This window comes from Polistes canadensis, unplaced genomic scaffold, assembly GCF_001313835.1.
Source record: "Polistes canadensis isolate GaletaPanama2010 unplaced genomic scaffold, ASM131383v1 scaffold_12, whole genome shotgun sequence".
NCBI lineage: Eukaryota > Metazoa > Arthropoda > Insecta > Hymenoptera > Vespidae > Polistes > Polistes canadensis.
This window is the reverse complement of record NW_014569559.1, coordinates 1118486-1145498: the sequence shown is the minus strand read 5'-3', so window position 1 is coordinate 1145498 and position 27013 is coordinate 1118486. Positions and strand designations below refer to the sequence as shown.

At 33.1% G+C, this 27013-nt stretch overlaps 3 protein-coding genes and 1 long non-coding RNA gene across 10 annotated transcripts; 3 read left to right on the top strand and 1 right to left on the bottom strand.

Annotated features, from left to right (window-relative positions):
- Window positions 1-4981: 4981 nt before the first annotated feature.
- On the top strand, window positions 4982-15808 carry LOC106793228 (type I inositol 3,4-bisphosphate 4-phosphatase). Of its 4 annotated transcripts, none has more exons than XM_014760005.1 (17): window positions 4982-5316; window positions 5749-5930; window positions 7468-7560; window positions 8511-8666; window positions 8745-8945; window positions 9019-9173; window positions 9245-9559; window positions 9736-9851; window positions 9962-10048; window positions 10119-10279; window positions 10353-10536; window positions 10607-11853; window positions 12222-12487; window positions 12579-12796; window positions 12906-13213; window positions 13334-13601; window positions 13684-15808. In XM_014760005.1, the coding sequence occupies exons 2-17, from the start codon at window positions 5813-5815 to the stop codon at window positions 13814-13816; spliced, it is 4026 nt and encodes a 1341-aa protein (XP_014615491.1). In that variant the 5' UTR covers window positions 4982-5316; window positions 5749-5812; the 3' UTR covers window positions 13817-15808. The 4 variants fall into 4 exon arrangements, with proteins under 4 accessions (XP_014615491.1, XP_014615490.1, XP_014615489.1 ...); XM_014760004.1 differs by having other exon boundaries at window positions 12183-12487; window positions 13684-13816; XM_014760003.1 differs by having other exon boundaries at window positions 9730-9851; window positions 12183-12487; window positions 13684-13816.
- Window positions 13891-20495, bottom strand: LOC106793230. 3 transcript variants are annotated; one of them, XR_001382391.1, is made up of 5 exons: window positions 20375-20495; window positions 20066-20308; window positions 18246-18366; window positions 17479-17556; window positions 13891-17315 (listed from the first exon to the last, which is right to left on the bottom strand). It is a non-coding gene; the product is annotated as an uncharacterized LOC106793230 (long non-coding RNA). The 3 variants fall into 3 exon arrangements; XR_001382390.1 differs by having other exon boundaries at window positions 17418-17556; window positions 20066-20495; XR_001382389.1 differs by having other exon boundaries at window positions 20066-20495.
- On the top strand, window positions 17883-22229 carry LOC106793229 (protein scabrous-like). 2 transcript variants are annotated; one of them, XM_014760007.1, is made up of 4 exons: window positions 17883-18350; window positions 18707-18900; window positions 19458-19797; window positions 20517-22229. In XM_014760007.1, the coding sequence occupies exons 1-4, from the start codon at window positions 18048-18050 to the stop codon at window positions 21837-21839; spliced, it is 2160 nt and encodes a 719-aa protein (XP_014615493.1). In that variant the 5' UTR covers window positions 17883-18047; the 3' UTR covers window positions 21840-22229. The 2 variants fall into 2 exon arrangements, with proteins under 2 accessions (XP_014615493.1, XP_014615494.1); XM_014760008.1 differs by having other exon boundaries at window positions 18809-18900; window positions 20517-22222.
- Window positions 22230-23121: 892 nt separating this feature from the next.
- Window positions 23122-26415, top strand: LOC106793286 (putative RNA-binding protein 15). The gene is made up of 2 exons (XM_014760091.1): window positions 23122-23607; window positions 23988-26415. The coding sequence occupies exons 1-2, from the start codon at window positions 23483-23485 to the stop codon at window positions 26170-26172; spliced, it is 2310 nt and encodes a 769-aa protein (XP_014615577.1). The 5' UTR covers window positions 23122-23482; the 3' UTR covers window positions 26173-26415.
- Window positions 26416-27013: the final 598 nt, after the last annotated feature.

Sequence of the window (27013 nt, the reverse complement as noted above, 5' to 3'; positions counted from 1 at the left end):
GAAAGCGCATCCCTCTTCGCCCACGCGAAGAGCACGAGCGCGCGACCTCTCCACCCTTCCCCTTTCCCTTCACCTCAAACCAATACCTATCCTTCTTTCTTGTCGTAAACCTTACCCCCCGCGGCAGCGGTAGCTGCTATGCCCACCACGAAAGAAAGACGACCTTAGAGAATTCCAAAAAGAATTCATGTGTCCCTTTCTCTTTCTCTTTCTTTTCTTTTACCGTAACAGTTAGAATTCTTTCTTTTTTTTTTCTTTTTTCTAAATAAATCTCTCATTGAGACGATGAAAAGTCGAGAATGATCGTAGGAAAAGAATAAGAAGACGAAGAAAAGAAAGAAGAGTAAGAAGAGGAGGAGATAGAGGTGGAGGTGGAGGAGGAGAAGGAGGAGACGCAGATGAAGAGAGCGAAGAAGAGCGGGGACTGACGCGATGCCGCGGGGGTTCCCAGGGCACGTGGGAAATGCACAGTAGTCGTCGTATAGTCGTCCTACCCCCACCTAGAGGACTCGTTCGCTCGCGCGGCTTTAGACCCGCGAGCTACCCCCACCTAACGGACCGTCGCGACTTCCCCCACTGCTATCGCGAGTCTCTGGACGGACCCAAACGCGACGGAGAGTCTTACGGAGCCACGCCCATTGAAATCTCGCGGTATCGTTTCATTGGATGATCCCACGCGGACTTGACGATTCACCTCCCTCGCGAGATCTCGATTCACTCTTGCTATTCCTCTTCTTATTCTTCTTCATCTTCCTCTTCGTCCTCTTCTTCTTCTTCTTCTCTGTTTCTGCTGCTGCTGTTGCTACTCCTGCAAGCGGGTAACGTTAAGGGAGAAGCAACAAAGAAGACGCCGACTGCACGCGAGGGTGGATTCCGATCGTCTTCCACTCAGCCACCGCTACGATCTCGGCAATACGTTCGACAAAGAAAGATATAGAAATGAAGATGGAGTTTGGATGAAGCAATAACGATTATCACGAGGAAAGAAATCATTCTTCCTTTAACTCATTCCACCCATCCAACATTTATAATATTTTTTCAATATCAATGATCTTTCGGTACAGAAACAACACATATATCCTCACGAATTCGACGAGTAAAGGTTCCGGTATCGAAAAGAAGGATCAAGAGAAAGAGAGAGAGAGAGAGAGAGACGTTTGGGTTTTGTATTCAGGTTCGAAGGTCATATCGAGAGATTGCTTTCTCTCTAAATAAAATTTGGAAAAAAATCTGTGAGAGAAAGAAAAAAGAAAAAAAAATATAAAAAAAGAAGATGAAGAAGAGGACGCGTATTCGGTGGTGGAGTCGGCGGATCACAGAGGTGCCGCCTTGTTGGCGCAGGAAACGGAAACTGGCGGAAACAAAGACTCGACAAACAGACGGCTTCCCATAGGGAATGTTACCAGGGCAAATAGCGCGCACGGGTTTGGTCTACCTAGTGCTATCGCTTCTCTTCCTTTACCTCGAGCTCCTTCGGGCCAGGCTTGCGACAAATATTGTCACGAGTTCTCACCCTCTCTCTCTCTCTTTCTTTCTCTCTTTCTTTTTTTCTCTTTTCAACAACGAAAATAAAGGAATCCTACCTTGTTTCACGATATCTCTTCAGAACGATAGATTAGGTACTTAGTTACCTACTCCTAGAAATGGTACTGCAAACGTTCCTTTCTCTCACTTCCCAACTTTCTCCTTTATTTTACTTTTCTTTTTTTTTTCTTCTTTTTTATCTTTCTATATATATCTATCTTTTTGTTATTTTGAAGAGATAACGAAATGATAATTACTGATCGGACCATTCCTATTCGGTTTATTGACATTATTATTTCAAAAGAATTTCTCGTAGGAAATTTGAAAAGGGATCATTTTTATTTTAAACTACTATGTCTATTATAATAAATAACGTAATTCTATTGTTTCAATAATAATCGTTACACAAAATTGTGACCACTAATGTTAAATATTTGAATATTCTATAATAAATACCCATTCTTTTAATTATAATGTAATATCATAGTTCGCGTTAAAAAAAAAAAAGAAAAAACAACCCTAACACTGTTAGAAATACTTACTATGTATTCCTTAATAAGGGTTCTCCCTTGTAAGATATAAATGGACATAGGACAAAACCACGAAGAATCTTGGACATCTTTGAATCTGTGAGATCTGGCAAAGCCGCTTCTTTCATATACACATATACATATATAAATACATACTTATATATACATATGTAGAAAACATGTAACGTTCCGGCCGCAAATCTACGAGCGACTTAAGCTTTATTGCGAGTGCCGTAAAAGCCGAGCACGGTTTTCGACTTGTTGTCCATGCCGCCTCATCCCCTTCATTACCTTCCATGAACACGACACACACACACACACACACACACGTGCATATATAAATATATACTTTTAAATAACTTTCTTCGATTAATCGATAAAAAAAAAAAGATTCTGGAAGAAATGTCTTAAGAAAAATATTTGAAAATTTCCAAATTTTATGAATTATTTTCGTGTCAAGAACAGAACACACTTGTACGCCTGCGCGCGCGCGCACATATTTTCTTTATCAATATATTTCTTTCGTAATAAATCGACATATTATATAAAATTAATAATAATAACAAAAAAATGTTGAAAACTTTTTACACAGAAAAATATATATATACAAACAAAAGTCGGAATAATTCGTGTGAACGTTGATTTCGGAGAAGAACAGGCAGCTGAAGATATAATAAAGAAATAAGATGTCTGTTGGAACAATAAGGTGCGGCATTTCAACGAACAAGCATCGTGTTATTAATAACGCTAATAACACCCAACACTAATCTCGTCAACTAATCTTGTTGTTTCACGATAAGGAAAGGAGTATAATGACAGGTATCGTCGTTATAATCCATCTAGGTGTGTACTCGTTGGTCGTTGTCGTCGTTGTCGTCGTTGTCGTTGTCGTTGTCGTCGTCATAGTACGTGAATAAAAGAAAAGAAAAATACTTGCAAAAAAAGTACAAAAGCGTATTTTACACAAGAGAACATTGTAATAATTATTAAGAGGAAGAAAGATAATATATATACGCGTTGTGTGCGACGAAGAAATTATCTATCTCTTTTCGTATCCACATAAATTTCTTTTTCTTCTTATCTTTTTTTATATATATATTTTTCTATTCGTCATTCTCGAAATTATAACGAGAAAATAAAATGGAATTGACTTTATTACCGATTTAAATATATATGTCCAAGATTCTTATAATAAAAATGAACCGTGTCTCGTTGATTCGTGTAAAAGATTAAAAAAGAAAAATAATAAAAGTAGGGAAGATTCTAGGAAATAGAAGAAGAAGAAGAAAGAGAAAAAAAAGTAGGTTGGAAATATAAACTCGGATGCGCTCTTAATACACGAATATCCTTTAATACGTTCTCCTCGTGTGCCGTAAAGTTAATAACGCTTTTACAACTCTATCTTCTTCCTCTCTTTCTCTTTCTTTCTCTCATTCTTTCTACCGTTTTATTCAAGAGAAGTTTTGAATGTATTACGAACATACACATTAGAAGTGAAAACGTAAAGTTGCGAGCTTGTAGTTTACACGCAGATGACTCGTTCGTCCGCTCGCGCGACCCGCTCGCGTTGGGATTTGCTTTCGTCGTTTTACTGGATTTACCGACAGACACTTCACGCTTGGTGAAACACGCCCATGTTTGACTTGGCTTTTGAGTTACGCCGAAATTTTCAGAGAAAGACGCCGACACACACCAACGTTGAGCCTCGGGCGAACTTATCATCGTCCGGTCTTTCTATCTATCTCTTTCTATCTTATTCTTGCTCTCTCTCTCTTTCTCTCTCAACTCTAACGACACTACGACAACTCAAACGCACGCGTTGCAATGCGAGTGAGGGTAGATAGATTGTTTGTCGATTTTTAGTCATCTCTCCGCACCATAAACCCGTCGACGAGTTGCACCGAGAAACGATCGTAAAATCCAAACGCCTCTTATTCCGTTTGAGAACACGAGAACAACTTCTCCCAAACTTTACTCTCCCGTATTAAGGATCCCGAATAAAGTTGTTAAATAATCGCGAAAGATTGATCTGGATTCAACATTAAAAAACAAACATTGCTATCAAATTCAATTATTATCTAAACGAAACTATATTGGTATTTTTTCTATTTATTCATAATTAATTAAAAAAAAAACATGATTTTTATAAGACACGATTTTTAAGTTTCATAAACCTTACTTCGTAACTGATATTATGATATTATTGAATTATTTTATTAAACGCATATCAATTATTTCGAATAAATATTTGAATTTTCTTTTTTGAATTTCATTAGTATCGATTTACAATAATCGATTGTAATACTTACATCGCCATCTAGCGTTCAACGTAACTACTACGTATGCGTCGTTGCATACCTGCAAGTGCATCCACGGACATGACTTGCAGTGCCATCTAGAGTTTAACTTAACCTCTGTATTCTTTGATATCAGCAATTATATCCGCCGATACGACTTGTCCTGACATCCTACGCAAAATTTTGGAACTACGCCTTGTATAATGTCCCCATTGATAGGCAAACTTCGTACATGCCTGTATAGGAAAATCCAGAAGCCTTCCTGGGTTATACGTCATAGGATAGTATTGAATATGTCATTTTGAAAAATGTTGAAATATCACGTGGGTGAATAATTTTCTTAGAATTTTTATCGATCATTGCACGTATTATTATTACATAGCTAGTTAATTAATAATTATTTAACATTCATTATTTTTGTTTGTTGATTTATATCACATGAAACATTTGTTCGTATGATATTATTTAAAACAAAAAAACAAAAAGTGTTTACATTCGTATTAATAATAAATTGATAGATAGTATTTTGTTAAAAATTACAAGAGAAAAATCTTTATCTTAGTTCCGTAATTGTGGCCCCCCTGTGTAAAACAACTGACGTTAGTACCCATCGTTACTAAAAATAGTTAATGGTACACGAACATGGTGTCTATTGGTTTGACGTTTCGATCATTTTTATGTTTAGTTTTCAAATGTATTTATTCTAATAGATATTAATCGATTTTATTGTAATCGATGATTCAATCAAAGTCATAATTTATTATATTCCTATCTCACTTATTGTCTTTTATCATGAAACTTAAATTGTATTACGTTTGTTCCATAAAATATTCCTGCAATCGGATTCGGATAGAAAGTGATTCTTATATATAAAATCAAAATGTTGGAAATTCTTACAGTATTGGCATACTTCGTTTGTCCCATCGAACGAAGAACATCCATCAAAAATTATCACAATCAATCAGGTAAATATATTTCTGTTAAATTAACATTTTGCATTAACCCCTCTTTTCTATATAAATTTCCAATCTTTCTTTCATATTCAAATTCACCAACTTTCTTGTGTTTTATTATTTTTTCACATATCATTTATTTATATATTATTTAATACTTTTATTGGTTAAATAGAAATAATGTTATTGACACATAATGTATGTTGTCGCTGCATAATTTCTTATATTTAATACATTGTGTAATTTTCATACGCAGACCGTATACAAGTCAATAGGTTATATATTTAAATTTCTTGCATTAAATCAGAATAATAATTGGTTAAATGATAAGTCAAAATCAAATGTTCCATTTAAAACATCAATTACATTACAATTATTATATTATTATTTAGAAAATAAATGATGTTCATTTAAATAAAGATATTTGTATTATATGAATTTCAGAACTTTGCAGAGAAGTGAATTGAGCAAGCTGTGACCCAATATGCATGTGAAAAGATAATTTAAAATGAGGTTCAACAAACAAGAATTATTAACCCTGGCAACTCAGCCATCTCAAAAATTTGAAAAGGAAGGTGTTTTGTATGTTCGTGAACGTCAGGAAGGATTTTTTCGCAGAACTGAGAGTGAGTCTTCGCATATATTTTTTTCAACATTACCATTATTGTTATGCGCATATTGCAATGTCCTGCAACTCTATATTCTAGCATATAGAGATGTGCATGATTTCTGTCCCTTAACTTAATTATTATACATATATATATAGACATATATGTATAAGTCATCGTAGGCATACAAATTAATCTGAGCGATATAAAAAATATATCATTTTCGTTTAATAATAAGTCTATTTTATATTATACGATAATAATAATCGTTGATGTTATATCATATGCGCAGTGTATGAGTTGATACCAAAATTTACTATTGATTATTCTAGTTAACATTTCTATAGATATTTATATAATTATTATGCATTAATTCATTGTTATCCATTTATTTTATAAATATATATATTTATATATATATATACTATTATCAAGCATGAACAATATCGCATACTATTTGTTGTAAATTTATCATTTCATAGCAATTACCAGTTTCTTGTTCTTGGTCAATTATTTTGAATGGATGTAATGTAATGATTTTGAAAATAAACCAAGAAAATATGCTTAAAAATATGCTTGCAATGTGTGACAAATGAATATATATATTTTAGAATTATTATTATTCTTGTAATATATATATATATATATTATATATTTAATAATGTATTTTTCATAATTTCAGATATTGTAGTCCTTAGAAATTTTCCTAGAGTATTATTTTCCCCTAGATAATAAATGCATGTATTACATTTAAAAAACTTGCTGAAAATAATTTATTATTCTATTACCAATATAATTTATATACAAAAATTTACTGTATTCTCTATTATGGTACATCTGTCAATAATAATAATAGTATTTTATTTTTAGGAATATAATAGCCATTTATCTTTTCACTATTTTTTTTTACATCATAAAAAAGATAAAAATAATAAAAAAGAAATTTCAATGCACTAATCCTACTAGAAAATAATGCTTTGAAACATTCATTTATAGAAAAATTGAGAACTTCAACTCTATGCGTGTTAACATTTAATATTTCCAAATGATCGGCTGCTGACATAATTGTTTAATTAAGATTGTATAAAATTGTTTCGACTTAAACTGTAGAGCAACTTTTCGAGTAAAAAAGATTTAATATAAAATAAATATATATAATTTCTAGGAACTAGTATGCAATGTCATTAATTACTCGCATATGGTATTTTACTAACATAAAATGATAACACCAGAGCTCATTGTAAAATTCATTCTTAACCAAAAATTCCATTCATTATTCTCTTAACTTAGGGTTGTACAAGTTATTAAATATTTCAGATTTAACAATCATCGACAAAATGATTTCTTATCCATTCAAGTTGTAAAACTTGTATATTAAAAATAGAACGATATCTATTTTGGTTCATACAATAAATTAATCCTGAGCACTTACGTATCCCTAAAAGCAGAAGTAGATTTATGTTATGCATTTAACATATGAAATACACACAGATACATATGTATGTATACTTAGATCTTTGATTAATGATTACCAGTACCTCCATACAATTTCCAGGTACAGGTAAAAATCTTGAGAACAAAAGACAAAAAGGGAAAACACATAAGACTCTACGAGACCTCAGTTGCGTTACAGCCAGCACGAGTAAAGGTACATTCGAGTGCATTTTACCATTATGTATCACAATCATCTATCATAACATACCTCTCTCTCGTCTAACTAATATTCCCAAGTATAGTCTACAATATTGATACCTTTGATAATTGGTATTAAAAAAGAAAAATTGCACAATAATTTGGCCATTCTAATTTGTAAATTCATTTTGTGTTTCTTTTATTCTATTCTCCCCTATTGATATATCCAAATATATTTAGAAATATTACATTAGATCAAAGTGTTCAAGTAACGTAATTAGTTTCATATATTTTGCTTTAATAATTTTTAATTCTTCATTTGTAGCAACCAATGCATGTCGTAAATAGAAATCATGCTTACAAAGCTTATTAGAAGAAACATGATCTTCTTGCATGTATTTAGTAAAAGCATGAGTGATACAGTTGGTTTGCTAAAGATTATATTTTTTCATTTTCCTCGCTATTACACCTATTATATTTAAGCAACTATTTAATCGAACATTATTATAAATTTAACTAATATGCTCCACTGTTATTTTTTTTATATACTATATGATAATTATTTAGAGTGGGTTATAATTTAATTCTACTCACATAAGACGGTAGAGAGTAGGCTTTAATATTCTAACACAAATGCTTCTTCACATAAAAACAAATATACTGTACTGTAACTGTTGAAATATTTGTGTGTCTTTTGATAACACCAAATTTACAATATTCGTATGAGAAAGCTCTTAGAGAGGTGTGCGTTGATGAATATGAATCAATGTTTTAAAATGAAATAGAATTCATTTGTACTGTCTTGACAATTATGAAATATTAATTATAAGTCTTAACTATCTAGCTAAGTGTCACCCAGAAAAGTGCTTTCTTGCAAGAATAATTGTTTTAATTATAAAAACAACATGTTGTGTCAAACATATGAGAAATTAATTATATATATATTTTCTATGATTTGTTTCACAGTAAGTCTAGAACGATGGTGCAGATTAAGAGGAAACCTTCTATTTTATTTCAAATCTCGAGAACAGTGGTCAGAACCTCTTGGAGTTATTATTTTGGAACAGTGCTGTGTCCGATTGGATCAACCGACAAATCAAATTCCATATGGATTCAGCATAGGTAAGATTTTTTATCAACTCAATATTATATTATTTTTATAAATAAGACAAATAAGTACATTGTAAAAATTTCTTTTAGTATTTGATGGTGGGTTGTTTCAACAATTGGGAGCTAATACTGCTGAGGAACGAGATAGCTGGTTGCAAGCATTGCAATTAGCTAGCTATGAATGCATGAGAAGTCAACTTTTAGCATTAAGAGAACGCATTGAAGCTTTCAGTGGTCACAAAACTGATACTGATATACATATGCTCAGGTTGCAACGTGGGATTTTTACAGGTTGAAATTGACTTTGATGAATATCGTGTGAAAAAAATAGAAATATTTATTTATTGCAATAATTATCTTTTAGATCCTGCAGAAATACCAATGTGCGAGGTATCACTAGCATGCGATAATCTTCTATGCGATGGACACGGCCGACCTCCTAATCCTGTTTTGGAAGTAGACGTTCTATTGAAGCGTTCGAAGACGTGGATCAAATATGCACGAACAGAAGTTGTAGAAGTAAACATTTTTATTTCTCTATCAAATTTTAAAAGATAGATTTGTTTGCTATTTGTTCATCACTTTTACAGCGAAGTAGCAACCCTGGATTTTTAACAACTGTAAGCTTTAGAGCAAGTGACGGTCTTAGCTCTGATACGAAAGTACGAATAACAGCCTACGATGTAAGAGAAAGAGTAAGTCAAACAGCAACACCAATAGGAAGTTCAATAGTAACCTTCAACGCGATCCAAGATACTCCTAGATTGAGAATACCATTAAAATCTGCTAAAACGACTACTGTTGGGTTTTTGACTATTAATGTATGGAATCTGGAAGCCGAAGATAAAGGAAACAGTACAGAAAGTACACCTTCTAGAAATATTCCAAGTACAAACAATCAGCAGGTAGCTTGGATAAGTGTCTACAAATAATTTTTACAAAAGATATTTAATAATCTATTAGGTAGTGATTATTTTTTTTTCGAACTTTAATAATCTAACAAATTACTAATTCTACATATATCTGCAACTTTAATTCGAAAACAAAATAATAATTAAATTTATTTATCTTGGAGTTGCAGGTTTTATCGCACAGACGGTCGCAATCGTTACCTCCGAGATTAGGAACTAAAATAAAGCTTCCGCATCAAGGACAATTGAAATTATTGTTTGCCAATCCATTCATTCAAACGTATAGGTGCGTAATATTACAACAAAAATTGTAAATTTATAACTTAATTTACAATACATACTTTTAATAAATATTTTCTAAACGATTTTATATATATAATTTTTTACTATGCATAGGTTTCATTCAGGATTGGGTGGAGACATATGTGTGCATGAAATTATGGCAGAAAGTAAATTATGTTTCCAATTTCCGCAACATTTACTGTAAGTGTTACTTTCTTTTGGATACACTAGATCTCTCTTAATCGATAATAACAAATGTGAATGATTACAGTGGAATTTGGATACAAGAGGAGAAAGAATTACTTCAAGAAGTAGCTGGTATGGGTGAATTAAGGGAACCATGGCATACAAAACAAGTTGCATTACTTGATCGCCATCTTCATCTGTTACATTTATATTCACAAGCCAAGGAGAATTTAGCTGATTTTGAAGGTAATTAAAATAATTCATATTTCGTCGTTGTATCCAATTATTTATTAATAAATTAATCTTCGTTCACGCGCAGGAAGTTATTTCAAGCAATCATCTCGAAGAAATGATCGAACTTTGGAATTTGCACCTTTAAATTTACACCTTCAAAGAATGTGGGTTCATAATGATACGCTGAATAAATGTGGATTTTACGATTTTGTCAGTGTTGGTGCATTTACTGCACATTCTCATAAGAGTAAAAATGGTGGACTAATAAGGTACACTATTATCAATATTTCAATCCTAATTATATTAAAATAAAATATATAAATAAAGTATATATTTCAGACTTGTACAAGCACTTAAAGAATCTCCAACACGAGGTAATCAATTGTATCAAGGAACGTCAAAGATAATAATGGCACATGACGCCATTCAAGCTATCAAACAATTAAGAAGAGATGTTGTGGAAGCAATGCGTTCTTTAATGGAACTTGCTAAACGAAAGCAAACCAGTGGTATGATACCAATCTGCGAAGATATGATAACAAAGACAAGAATATTGTTAAGTCTTTGGGATCCAGGACTTGTGGAAGAAGCATTAACTTTTCTAGAAGAGCATAAGGTAGCTAAGGTTCAAGAAGAAACTAATGAAGATAGTTCTTTACTAGACTTCAAAGTTAATCAATCCTTATCTCCATTTAAACGAATCACGCAACAACTTAATTTTGACCTAAAGAGTCCTGATTTTGATGATTTCGTAACACCTGATACCCCAGAGTGTATGCAAGATACCTGGGCTGAAGAAAATACCAAAAGAAATTATGCATCTTTGGCATTTAAAAATAGTATTAATTGCGACAACTCCGATAATACTACTATTATTACTACAACTGCAATTAATTTTTCTTCTACTACTACTACCACTACCATTACTACTACTGCTGCTGGTATTACTACTTCGAGTGCATCTATTACTACTGCTACTACTACCACTACTACAACTACTACTACTACTACTACTACTACTACTACTACGCAAGAAGGTGAAAACAAAGAAGACTTCGTTATATTTCCAGAAGTAGAAAATGATCAGGATATAAAGGAAACGGAAGCCAGGGAAAATGGCAATCATGAGGTAAGCAATAATAACGACGACGATGAAGAAAAATATGACATCAAAAAGGATACTGATAAAGGCAAACGTTTCTTGGACATGAAAAAAATGTGTAACTCTCCGTCTGCAAATTATTATAAACCGACGGACGAGCCGGAACCCTGGGATCTCACACAGCTAAACATTGAAGCGAGTGTGATGTGCCTGGTATCAAAAGTCAAATTCCTTTGCGGTAGATGCAGCAGTCCAGCTGTACGTTTACGTAACAAAAATAGTTTAGGACGATCACAGAGTCTCAAGGGATGTCTGTCGAACAATCGAAACAATTCAAGTGTTGTGACAATTCAGCCTAAGAATGCGTTGCAGAGCGAAGAATCAAGTAAGTTGCTGGACAATTCACACAACTCCGTCTCTCGACAGCAACCAAGTCCCCAAGGGATGGAAAAGTCGACCCCAGCTTTCTCCAAAGCCAAAGAAGGTAAAGAAATTCAAACTAGTACGAATATATATACTCATTCATATTCACTTTATATATATATATAAACATACATATATATATATATATATATATATATATATCATTATTTTTCAATATTTATTATTATTAGCTCTACATGCACACATCATACATATGCATATCCTCTTCATAAATCTCATCATGTAAGAATATCAAAGTTAGTTATTTTAAAAATATATTGTATTATCACGCGCGCGCGCAATCTAATTGGTATTTATTAAATACCTTCTTCTTATTAGTCGCAAAAGAAAGTTTTCTTCTAAGCAACGTACAATGTGTAACTTTATTAGGGACTACTGATATTTATTGTAATACGTCTTCCGATAAAGTGTGCCAAGCTGTTGACTCAATGACAAGAGTGATTAAAAGTAATTCTGGACAGAGGAACAAGTTTATCGAAGGTCTAGACTTTGCATCGATCGTAGACTGGACGAGTGAGCTTAGACCAAGTATGAAAAAGCTGCGCCAGGCTATGGATGGGCTTCTTAAAACTGCGAGGCTCACGCATTCGGTATTCCGTGTTCAAGAAGATGCCAAGACGGCTCAACGTGCTTGTAATGTCAGATATAGACGGGACGTTTGCTTTAGTCAGGCAGTAAGTTTATTAATCAACATATTATTATTATTTTTCTTTTTAAACCCTCATACATCAACAATAAATGATATATTATTCTAATTATTTTCAGCTAACATCGTTAGTGTCTAGTATTATGGCAAAATTGTGGTGTCAAAGGCCTGATCCAATGTTTCTATTAATTTTAACGACACTCGGACCTCTAGTTTCTTTCGAGGGACTTTTAAGTTATTACGGCGATGAAATTGATATGTGGGGAGATATGGCAGTTGCTGTTGAGGATATGCATACCGTTACATTTACTTTATCTAGACGTGGTATTCAGCCTAGGTATAAATGATACTTCTAACAACCAAAAACAATCATTATATATCTTATTTCTTTTTTAAACTGTTTCATTTAAAACTAAATGAAAAATGTTCTTTTATATTTTGTACAGAATCGAAGGCTTTCAACTTCCACTACCTTGCGTAGTTGGTTCTCGAACTGCGTTAACGGTGATACTTCCAGTACCAGATGCTATATATTCGTTGTTGCCATTAGTACCTTCTTCCAGACAAACTTTATCCTTCAACGTTACACCTGTATTCTTCAATATAGGTATTAACGAAATGGCATCATTGGCTGAAAGTCTTGGTACTACTAAACCTCAAGAAAAAAGTAATATTGATAATTTTGATAGACTGAACGAATATTATTTGAGATTTAGAAAACTCAATTTGCCTACGGAACCAGCATCTACACGGCGTAAGTGCATCTACACATTGAGATGTGTTTGTAATTTATTTGTTAATAAGTTCAAAGAGGAATATCGATTTAATTAACAATTGTGATGATGAACTCATTGATAAATAAATTATTTTATAGTTGGTACAAAATCTGCATTGAGTCATACATTGGCGGACATGATGTTAAATTTAAAAACGGCCGTTCACGCTAAAGTCAATAAAAACGTCGAGATATTGCAATTATCGTCGCAAATATGTCGACGAATGCGTGGCTTGAGATTTACCAGTTGCAAAAGTGCCAAAGATCGGACTGGCATGTCGATCACGTTAGAACAGGTAAACATACTCTCAACGGAATATCATTTAGCCGAGCATGAATTTACGAGAGCACTCGATTGTATGCGAAGGTAAATATAATAATATAAATACTTCTTTGTTTATCGAATTCGTATAATATTTTATAATTGTACTTTATTTATCTCATTCTAGCGAAGGATGCCGACGAGAAAACACGTGGAAGAATATCGGGGTACGAAAATACGCGTTCAACAGTCTACAGATATTAACTTTTCCAAAATTGTATCGACCACCAACCGGAACCTATGGATCAGCACAAACTTAAGATAAGTGTTACAACGATATATATATATATATATATACACTTTGTTTTATTCAATTTATTACTATTATTATTAATTTTTTTTTCTTTTTTGTTGAATGATCTTTTTGATCGGGACTTGCCAATTAATTTATAATTTCATGCGAGGTGACTAACGATTAAATCATAGACACACATACATACAAATACCCATACTCCTATGTCGATAGATATAGCATTTAGCGATAAAATGAAGTTTGTGTTTTTAAGATACTAGGAGATTTCAACGAACGCGATTAAACGTAGCCGTTAATAGCTGTTAACTTAAAAAAAGAGTACTAAACGATCATATGTATTTACTCAACTTTCTTCTAATACGATTTTTCACTTTTTGTTGTTTACAAATTGTGCTATGCGTGCTATATAAAAACTGTGTTTTCAGAGTACCGTTTTATAAGAGAGTTGAGTGTACAGAATAATGGTCGATCAGGATTATTCTTTAGTGCCATTTTTTAATTTTTATTTTTTATTATTTAAACAAATAGTGCGAAGATCGGTGCATCGAGATTTTTTGCGAATGATTAATTATTAATCATCATTTGTTAAGAGAAAAAACATATTTATTGCACGATGTACATAATTTCGTCGACGCGAGCACAAACCACGAAGAAAGATTTTTTGAAATAATTAATGACAGAAAAGAAGGATCAGACTCGTCTATCACAAAAACTGTTGTTTAAAACAGGGCTTCTCAAATTTTGTCCACTTGGCGATCACCCAAATTATTTGTAATAATTTTGTATTCTTACTGAAATTTCTGTTACTTCCAAATTTAATTACGCGACCTCGTATGGGGATCGCTACCCACACTTCCGGAAGCTCTGATTTAAAAAGAACAATTTTTAATTAAATTAATTAGATCAATCTAAGCGCTTCCTTTTACTGAACAATCGATCGAATAACAAATTCGTGATAATAAATTATTGCAGATAGAGCTCAAGTTTATATTATTACGTTGAATTGTATATTTGTATATTATTATTATTATTATATTTTTTTCTTTCTTCTTCGATTGAAATATTGTTTAAGAAATATCTGAGAAACGAGATATTTCGTTATTATAATAATACTCTCGTACGTGATAAAATATAAAAGAAAGGAAACGAAAAAAATATAAATCCAAATGATAAATCCACGAATTTTGCCTCTGGCGACAGGCAACACACTCGTACGAACGTGCACTAAAAAAGTTCATAACTCTGGGTGTCTATGCACGTGCTTTTGAAATGAATTTTAATTAAAAAAAAATGATTCATAATTAATAATATATTATACGTATATATTTGTAGGAGATTAAAAGAATTATTATTAAGTTATATAATAAATGCTCTTTTGTTTATCAACGAAGATAGTTTATTAATTTTTAGAGAACGAAAACAAAATATTTAAAAGAAAATTCGAATTAACAAAGTATATTAATATAAAATAATAATAATAGTAATAATAATAATAATAATAATAATAATATTAATGATAATAATCGGTGAAGCACGTTGTCTCAGGAATCATCTCATTGGAAAATGATCAATATCTTAAAATCATTTATATGCATGTCCAAGTGTCAACTAAATAATCGAACAAATTAAAGGCAGCAGAAACAAAATATGTATTTTCAAATGAATACAAAACATTTGTCGTTCATACACGCCGAGATGATTCATTCGTGTTACTTAAGAAGAGATCGTATAGAATGATATTATTCGTGAATAAGAAAAATTATGATTTTTTTCGTATTTAGAGAGATCTGTTAACAAAAAAATAAAATACAAAAAACAGAAAGAAATAAAGAACAAAATATATTATCGAACGCGTATAAACGATCATTTTCGCAATTAAAAAATAACAAATTGTATCGAACGTTACGTTTCGCTCGTATAGATACACACATACACACATAAATACATGCATTACGTACGTACATATTAAATATTAACGTTAAAAATAAAATTAACAAAACAAAAAAACAAATTAAATAAACTAAAATAAAATTAAAAAGACAAACCCGTACGCGGAACGTGAATTGTTTTTAAATATATATTGTTATTAGTCAATATATGAATTTTTGTAAGAAAATAAAAACCTAACATTTTCCCTAAACAAAAGAGCTCGTGTAATACGAAAACGCAGTAACATGTAATATGTATAGGTTGTTAAATTCGTGATAGAAATTTAGGAGAACGAATTATATTATATATATATATACGATATGTGAATCTCAAATTCGCACTTAAACAAACAAAAAATTATATATGTAAAGAATAATAAAAAGAACGATTAATTATTAAAAAATTAAAAGAAAGGAAATGTGAAAACTACCCCTTAAAAAAAAGGAATAAATAAACAAACAAACAAACAGTCTGTGTAGAAAAATTGTAAAACGATTGAATAAAATATTATTTAAGAGGGATGAACCGAGAGTTTAATATCATCGAAGGAGGATAAGAAAAAAAAGAAGAAAAGAATGTTAGAAAAAGTTGGAGAAAAATGTAAGAGAAAAAATCTGAAATATTTTGAGAACAGGTAAAAGTGAAGAAAATAAAATAAGAAAAAAAAATAAGATTTGTACGAAAGCTCGCTTACCAGCTGCCAATCTAGAACGGTGTTGTTGATCTGTATAAAGGGAATAGAACCGGGTCGCGGCTTGAACCGGCTTTCATAAGGGCATCGATGTCCGATAGAGAGATGCCTGTGAGAGATGCCGAAGAAAGAGAGATGCATTTGCAGTCTGTCGTGTGCCATTGGGCGTAGGAAGGGCGTAGGAAGGGAGCATATGGGAGAAGGGATCTCCTACGGTTGAACAAGCATACGGCGCGTGGCAAAAGATTCCTGTTTAGCATCGGGTATGTGCCGTTCATCCATCCATTCTCCTCTTATACACAACTTCAATCACGTGTATACATATTATACACACATATATAATATATATGTGTATACACGTGGACCAAGTTACGTGTAAAGTTGGCTCTGACACAAGAAACTCGTTCATCGTTTGGGGGTAGATTTTTTTTCTCCTTCTCTTCTTTTTCTTCTTATTTTCTTTGATCGAACCCTTGAAGCGTGCCTCGGTTATAATACCCTTCTTCTCTTTTTCTTTTGCTCATTCGCTCACTCTTTCATTATTTTACATTATGTTCTACGTTTACGTTTAATAGATCATATTACCAATTGTTCAAACACGTATAAGAGGAATGTTTAATTCGTTTGGTAACGGTTATATCAATGAAACCTTTTAAATTTTTGATATAAGATACACCGAGTTTTTTTTCTTTTGCCAATGTAACAGTTGCGTTTCTGTAATATGATAGTTTAGCACTGTCCTTCCAACTTTTCGAATTATTCTATCCAATGAGTCGAATTATTCCAAATTTCTCGAGCCCAAATTTATTCCATCCAGCGTTGTTGGTAGGCGATCATTTGTGGCTCATTTAACAAACCATTTTCTACGCTTCTTTGTATAAGTTTTCTATGTTATTAAAAAATAATTTTTATTACTTATTGTATATATATTTAATTTTTATATAAAGGTAAAATTGAACTATTGCAAATGTTAAAAATATTATTTTACCTTTAGTTTAAAAAAGATGTAGAATTTTCTTTTGGATTTTACCTGCGGCACAAACGATTACCTGTATAATGAAGCTGCTTGTTTCCTCTCTCTCTTTCTTTTTCTCTTTCTCTTTTCTTGTGCATCTTCTCCCTTCCTCCTTGCATCCACCGCACGAGCGAACCGGGGGCCATCGATGTCGCGTGGCGTGCGCGTGGAAGTGCCAGTAAGATAAAAATAAAAATAAAAAGGAGACCAAAATAAAGAAGTAGAAGAAGAAAAGAGAAAAGAAAAAAAAGAATGAAGGGAAAGAAAATATCGAATAATATTTTCGATTAATATCACACACACACACACACACACATATAGAAAAATATAATAAAATTATGTATATAATAAAAATTAGAAGAAAAAAAATCAAATATATCTGGAAACTATTCGAACACTTAGTAATAATATTAAAAATAGAAAATAAAAAAGAAGGTGTAAATGTATTTCTATATTCAAAGGATTTATTATACGATTAACTTAAATAATGTTATTCGAGTACGTAAGGGCAAATCGTATGGCACACACGTAGGAGGGTAAAGCTGACCTTAGAAAGCACAGGGGCAGAATGAAACGAAGCATGGAAAAGAGGAAGAGTAGTAGATGGTGGGTAGAGTGAAGCTGATGTTGGTGGTTGGTGGTAGTGGTAGTTGTGGTGGTGGTGGTGGTGCTGCTGCTGATAGTGGTGGTGATGGTGGTGGTGGTGGTGGTGGTGTTGGAGAAAAGAGAAGAAGAAGAAGAAGGAGAAGCATGTACACGCGCGATAGTAAGAGGCAAGCGAGAGGACAGAACGATGTATACCTGGGACGCCTGGTGTTGGCGAACACCTGCTCCACATCGGTATCCCCCAATGCCTTTGTCCAGCCAACGGATATAACACAAGCGTACCTCGTCGAGGAGACGCCAGTAAGTCTTTGAGAGTCTAGGAAGACGGACACGCGTAGTCCTTAGTTTTCATTATTTATCACACAAGATTCGCATACACATTGTGGTCCATGACATAAATATTTAACAAACACGCACTTATTACTTTTTATATAATTGTCATTAGATTATCATACAAGATTTAATACAATTTATATTTTGTGATCTATGATATCGATCATTTAACGAATGATAGATCTAACTTTCGTAATTGGTATCAACGATTAATATAGAGAGTGATATCATTGGACTTAAAACTTTTCAAAGTTTTTGCGATGAAACATATTTCGAGAAACAATATGTTGACTCTGTGTTTATTAGTAATTTCTATGTTGAAGACTATCAACGGTGTTAGTACGGTGCCTATGAATAACGAAAATCTCGAAAATTTAGTGAAATCTTTGCAAGAACAAGTTAACGCACTTCTTTATCATCGTCAGGAGGATTACAATGCTTTGGAGGAAAGTTTGAAGCATGCCATCGAGAAAAATACCGAGTTGATTGTACTCAGGAAAGAAGTCGAATTATTGAGGTGAGAATTTATTTTTATTTTTATTTCAGTTCTTTTTTCGAAATTGTAGCTATTTTCAATTCAACGTACGATCGATAGAACGAACACTCGGTAACAAAGCAAACGAGCAAGCAAGCTTAACACGTTGATTTTTTATTTTCTTCAACGGTGTCATAGACAGTATAAGCTGGTATATGCATAGAATATAAAAAGAACGAGAGGAAAATAACAAAAAAAAAAAAGGAAAATAATATTTAATAAATCGTTAGGTATAAATCGCAAGACAAAAATAACAATAAAAACGAAGTTCTCAGTAATAAATGTTTCTATAGATAGGAATATGACCTTTTATACTCATTACTATTTGATTCTTTTGTGAATAAAATATTTAATACAATATGCACATGCTCGGATTAATAATTTGCAAGTAGTTAGTTTGACACGCCAGAGATAGAAAGATAAAAATAGATAGATAGATAATGGAGAAAAGAAATGATAAAACATTTAAGAAATTTTAAGTAACGAATTGATAACAAAGTAAAATCTGATAATATATTCTATTGTTACGATCTTTACAGGAAAGAAGTAACCGAGTTGAGAGGCGGAAGCGGTAACGAGGCGAAAAACGAGCGTTTGAGGGTGAGATGGTTGGGTAGTGCGGTAACCGAATTGCAAACCGAAGTCGCCGAAGTTCTAAGAACGAGAAATGCTAGCGAAGAATTAGCTGAGCGATCAAGGATGCGAAGCGAATTGTCTCTTTTAAAAGGTGACGTAGCTGAGGTCGGGAGAGGTATTCGTAATCTTGGTGGTCGCATTGCCAAGTTCGAAGCTGCCCTGGGAACAATTCGCATCGACATTACTGCCGTGAAGGAACGTGCCAGCAAACTGTCCCGCACCTGCGCCGATGTCGCCAGTCAGGTAATAATATTGAAGATTGAAAAAAAAAAAAAGAACATACTATTTATATATATGGGGAGAGTATATGATCCGCGAGGAGGGCACACACGTTTATCGCATGCGTAAACATAAAAGGGATACACGTTGACGCATCAACATGTTTAGTAGTTATCAACCAAAGGAGAAGAAAAAAATAAAGAAACGGGGGAAAAACACAGTAAGGAAAAAAAATAATAATAATAAAAAGAAGAATAAAAAGAAAAAAGAAAGAGATGCAAGAGAGATGCACCTGCCGTGTTAGTCGTACAGCCGGCAACCGGTGGCTCCCCATTTCTGTTTCTCGTTTTACCGGCCGGCAGCTGCCGGCGTTGGCTCCTCGCTATATCGGGGCCCCTTCATTCCGGCGTTCCATTCGTTTGGCAGCATCGGCCCTCCTCCCCCGAACAGGCCCTGATACCTCCTCCCCCTTCGCATCCCACCAATGTTCATAAATACAACACGGACCCGGTATATGTCGTGGTTCGTTGCGCTCCTTCAACAAAAGCAGATGTTTCGTATTATTCCTTTATTTTCTTTCTTCCTTTTTTTGTTGGGTTACCTTCCAGTTATCATTCGTCCCTTTTTTCATACACATTCCAGACTTCTTATTATCCTCCACTTGTATATTTTATAATTATTAATTAATATTTATTTATTTTTATTTCATTAATTAATTTCCTCTTCCGTTTTATTTTGTTTAGATTGGTACCGTGCAAATCGAATTGAAATCATTGAAATGCGACACACCAAGCGAGCACAAGTTCCATCGGTTCTCCGTCCATCGACATGAGGACAAAACACGCGAGGACAATGAGATTAAGAATGAAGTTCTATTCCACGAAAGTAGGAGGAGGCATAGTTATTCGAAACCTTTAATGCATCGTATCGAGGAACGTCTCAACAATCTGGAACATAAAATATCGTTAGTATCGAGAAAACGTGGAATGATCGAAAAAAGAGTGGTATATGAAAATCAGGATTACTTATCCGGACGTATAGCTAATTTGGAGACGGCTCAGGAACAATTATTTTCGCGTATGAAAAATATCAGCAAAGAATTATCCTCGACGAGTAAATTAAGCGAAACGATGGTCGAATTATTTGAAACTGTGCAGACATTGGAGGACAAGGTAGATGGTAATGGATCGGATACTAAAAGAGAAATCGCAAGATTGGATATTAATGCTGCGAGAAAGGCAGCTGAATTGTCGTTGACCAGAGAAGAATTATCTAATCTTCGAAGAGCTGTACAAGCTTTGAGTGTTAGTGCTTCTAAGCTTCAAGAAAGAAGCGATCGACACCAGATATCTTTAGATACGCTTAACGATACCCTCAATCGTCTTGACTTATCGTCATCAATAGAAAAAGCAAGCAACATAACTCACGAGCTCGAGCAGGTGGAAGATCAGTATCGTTTGATCGTCGATGCCTTACCAGGTAATTGTGATGAAAGAGATGGGCTTACTCTGCTTGCACCTGGCCCAGGTGCACCGTTACTAGCCTCGTGTCATAAAGGATGGATTGTTATCTCAAGGCGGATCGACGGTATGGTTGAATTCGATCGAACTTGGAACGATTACGCAGCAGGTTTTGGTTCACCTGTTAATGAATTTTGGATAGGCAATGAAGCACTTCATAGACTTACTCGAGACAACTGCAGCAGGTTGAAAATCGATTTAATGGATATATACGGTACACATTGGCACGCCGAATACGAATATTTCAATATTGATTCCGAGGAATCCGGTTATAAGCTTCACGTTTCCGGTTATTCCGGAAATGCAACCGACGCATTGTCCTATCAGAACAATATGGCCTTTAGTGCTAAGGACAGAGACATGGATATTAGTTCCACTGATTGCGCTGCTAATTATCACGGTGGATGGTGGTTCAGTCATTGTCAACATGCTAATTTAAATGGTAAATACTCGTTAGGGCTTACTTGGTTTAAGTCTAACACGAACGAGTGGATGGCCATTGCTTCCTCCGAAATGGCGATACAAAGAAAACAAAACTGCCGATAATTTTCTTCGATTCATTCTCCATGTCTTTTTAATCGCTATTGAAATTCAACAACTTATTATATCAACCGTCTTTATCCTTGTTGGTTTTTTTATTTCTTCGATCAAATTGAATCTACAAAATATTATAAATCAACAGACGACGTCATTTTCATGTGCTTGCAAAAAGACTTTAAATATTCATTCAATTAATATCATTTGCAAGACATTTAATTATTCGCGATTATAATACCAAAGAATCATTTTAAGTCCATTGTAAATAGATTTATTGTATAATTAAATGCGTGTGATATCAGACGATATATTAGAATGTAATAGAAAGTTTTTCAACAGGATCAGAGTGACAAGCTTATCAATCTGATGCTATAATTTAAAATAAATATATATATATATTTTAAGTAAACATATATATATGTATATGTAATATATAAGTATTTGTAATTTAAATAAATTGAATACACAATTAATATGCTGCTTCAAATATTTGTTCTTCAGGAAAGCTTTATTGCATATTTTCCAATCATAATTAATTTTTTCTGTATGAACTTTTAAATGACTAATGAATCCACTTTGAGATACGAACAATGCATTGCACACGTGGCATGTAAAATTGTTTGTTCTGGCATCCTTTTATTCATCACTCTTTTTGTAATCTATTGAAATAAATGTTTTATCATAAAATTAATAAGCAATATGCTTGAGATCACTGTGAATCATGAAGTGTTTTTGGAATCTGTTTTTGAATTTATAAATTTTACTACAAATATTGTATAGATATTCGTCTTTACTGTTCACCCTCAAAAGAAAATATATACAGCATACTTTCTTACATTTTACTAAAATATTAAAACTAAGTTTCATAAACATCTGCAATAATATATTAATATTCTTTTTATTTAAACGATAAACATATAAACAAATCTTCAGTTCTACCAATAACATACAAATAAAAAATAAATTACGTTTTGCTAATGATATATTATACAACATAGAAACTGAACTTTAAACTTTAAAACGCTGAAGACACTGGCGCTACCTATGCGCGATAAAACATTGTATACTATATTTAAAAATGTCAAATATGTATTTTTATATATAAATAGAAAGTAATAGTTTTTAAAAGGAGTAAATAGTGATCGAAAAAATGTATGCACGTGTATTGTTAATTATTGAATTATTAAAACAGAGTTTAATCTCGTTTACGAAATAGTCGATTACATGAAAATAAGGTATTATTCGTGAACCAATGAGAGTCCTCTATGCCATACTATACACTGTATTTGCAACTACTTGCAACAACCATATGGATTTTCTTACTTCGACATACTTCAAATTTCACCGGACGACGTCATATTATTAGTAAATTATTTCGTAATTTTTATTCATTTGATATAATAATATTAATGAACTATAATAATTATTATATTTAAACATTATAATATTGCTGACGGAAGTACGTAGAAATTGGTGAGGCGATATCAAAACGCCATTTTGTGTATCCTTTCAAGCGAAGAAGGTAGACTTCTATACATAGAAAGATAAAAATACTTAAATCTTGTATTTAAGTGTTCTATCTATTCGCGATATTAGCGGGTGGATATTATTTCTTCTTCTTTATTTCACTACGATATAATTAAACTGCGTTGATGATTGGGATTCCGCGAGACGACCGACATAAAATCACGGTTAAAATCCGCAACAACATGAAAAGGAGTTCGAGTCGTGATACTCCACCTCCTCGGGTGAAACGAAGTCGATCTTCCATGGGGCGGTAAGTATTATTTATTTATCTTATATATTTATCTATTTCATTGTAAACTCATTGTTACATTTATCTTATATGCTCGCAAATATAAACATCATTTTTATTCATTGTCCTCGCGTTATCGTTTAATTAATTTAATATTTATAATATACATTAAATTATGGTGTTATGTAATTAAAATTTACTTTCTAGATTTATATGAAGTATACAATTTTAGTGCAATAAGATATTTATTGTATATATTGTGTATTGGAACATTATTGATTTTATGTATCATTGTTTTTAGATAAATATGTGTGTGTGTGTGTGTGTGAGAATCATGTATCATTGTAATGTTTTTTAATCTAGTCTGTAATAGCTAGTATAATATTTTTATCAATTTATAGATATGATGATTCAAGTGATGAACGGATTACGCCTGAACGTATTCGACGACGTAGCAGAGGTGCAAGAAGTCCTAGTCCATCAGCAAGAGCGTCATCTCATGCGCGTTATGTAGAGTCCAGTTCACATCGCGACGAATATTTGCGTGCACCTCGAGATTTACCACCTGAACGACCGTACAGTTATAAAGTTCTTTGTGTCAGTTCCATTCATCCGAAAGCCAGTGATGAAGTAATTAAAGATACTTTGTATAGAGAATATAAAAAGTTTGGTGATTTTTCTATAAGAATTTCTCATGAGTTAGATGAACGCGTTGCTTATGTGTGCTTCAGGAGCTCAGAAGATGCACGAGATGCGAAACATGCTAAACCACGAATTATAATGTATGATAAAGTAGCTTTGGTAGAGCCAGTTTATGAAAGACCCGATACGTATCGTAGGCAAAGATCTGTTTCACCACCAGATTATGAACGGTATTATGCTAGATCTCCAGGTCCAACAGATAGACATAGACCATTAGATCGATATGAACGTGTATATGGGCCTCCTGTAGGTTTACCACCCCATCGTGAAATGAGAAGAGAAACAATACCACCGCCTCACCACGAATTTGTTAGGCCACCGATTCATCACGGACCACCTCATGTACATCCTGGTCCTCCTCATCATTATGGTCCACCTAGACATATGATGCTTCGTCATCCTGTTCATGGATTTGAACGAGTTGAAAACAAGAAAGATAAATTTCCAAATTATCTCCATCACGTTTCTCCAGAAGATGACCCTCTTGCAACTAGGACTCTTTTTGCTGGTAATTTGGAAATTAATATAACTGAGGATGAATTACGTAGAATCTTTAGTAAATACGGTGTTGTTGATGATATTGATATCAAAAGACCACCGCCAGGAACAGGAAATGCATATGCTTTCGTCCGATTCCAGACATTAGATATGGCTCATAGATGCAAAGTTGAACTTTCTGGGCAGTATATAGGAAAGTTTCAGTGCAAGATAGGATATGGTAAGGCAACTCCCACAACACGAATATGGGTTGGTGGTTTGGGTCCTTGGACTTCAGTACCTCAATTAGAAAGAGAGTTTGACAGATTTGGAGCCATTAAAAAAATTGATTATCTTAAAAGCGAAAGTAATGCATATATCCTTTATGACTCTATTGATGCAGCACAAGCTGCTGTAAAAGAGATGCGTGGTTTTCCTCTCGGTGGTCCAGAACGAAGATTAAGAGTTGATTTTGCAGATGTAACTCCTGGTTTTGGTTTTAAGCCTAGATCATATCCAGAAGACAATGCTGAGTTTCGACCACGTTTGGTAGACTATGAATCACCATATGATCCTTACGGTCCTGAAACTGAATTTGGTTATGGACCAAGAGGTTTTCGGGGACGAGGAAGTGCACCATGGCACGAAAGAAGAGGCGGTGGCAGAGGCGGTTACCGTGGTACTGTTCCAGATGGTTATCTCCGTGATGAAGCAGATTGGTCCAGTCGTAGACCACTTCCAGATCTAGAATATGAAGCTTCTCGTATAAGAAGATCAATGTCACGAGAACCTGGTGTAGATCGATCAAGATCTAGATCACCACGTAGAAGACAAATGGATTCAGATTCAGATTCGGAAAATACTCGTACAGGAATGCTCTCAACGTCTCGTACTTTACCGGAAGTTGCACGAAAATCTATTGCAGTTTGGCAAGGTGCATTAATATTAAAGAATTCACTATTTCCAGCTAAATTTCATCTTACAGATGGAGATACTGAAATAATAGATGCTCTTATGAAAGATGAGGAGGGTAAACATATGCTTAGAATAACACAGCGCCTTCGTCTCGATCAACCAAAGTTAGATGATGTATCTAAAAGAATACAAACTTCTAGTTCACACGCGATATTTCTTGGTCTTGCTGGATCAAGCGGAGCTATTACAAACGATGATGCTAATGTTCAAACTAGACCACTTCGTAATTTGGTTTCATATTTAAAGCAAAAAGAGGCAGCAGGTGTTATATCACTTTTAAACAAAGATACAGAAGGAACTGGAGTACTCTATGCATTTCCACCATGTGCTTTTTCTACAGAGCTCCTGAAGCGTACGTGTCCTAGTTTAAGCGAAGAAGGTTTAAAAGAGGATCATTTGGTAATTGTTGTTGTTAAGGGTGGTAGTGCCTAAATTTTAAACTGGAGTGACACAAACAATTGCTTAATTCATAAATAACAAACAAAATCATTTCATTATTTGAATACTTCCTGAGGTGAAGTATTATTTTGATTTAATTGGTAAGGTGGTTATAGAAGAATGATGTACAGAAGTTGTAGCAATGATTGATGCTTTTTGATCTATATAAGTATTATTATCATAGATTTGACTAAATCATTTTACAATATTACTTATTTGTCAATATGATTTTTAAGACAATTAATTATTGATGTGTATTATTTTATACAATAATATACATGTATAATATGTACGTGCTTATACAATTGATATTTTTTAACTATTAATATTTTCATTTCACAAATGTAGATAATATATGAAATAGAAATATTTGAATCCGTCTAAATACTTAAGTCTATAATAATATAAATTTATCGAATAACAAAATAACCAAAATATATTGAAGCACAAGTTGAAACAATTTTAATGGATTCTAAATATGAATTATAAATAACAGTATAATTATTATATATATATCTTACAAAAAAAAGATCAAAGTAAATACATCAAAAAAATATTAAAGAATAATACTTATATTGTATCAAAAAACATTATTAATAGCGCGTTTACTTGATGGAACTGAGAAATTTTAGAGTGGTTGCAAAAAATGAAGTACATCATTAATAAGGTACCTTTATTATAAGAGTCTTGACATAAAAAAATAATATTATTACCCTTATAATCAGAGGTAAATGTTTAACTATATAAATATTATAAGAATTTATCTGTATCATACACATATATATATATATATACACACACATATATATATATATATATATATATATATATATAT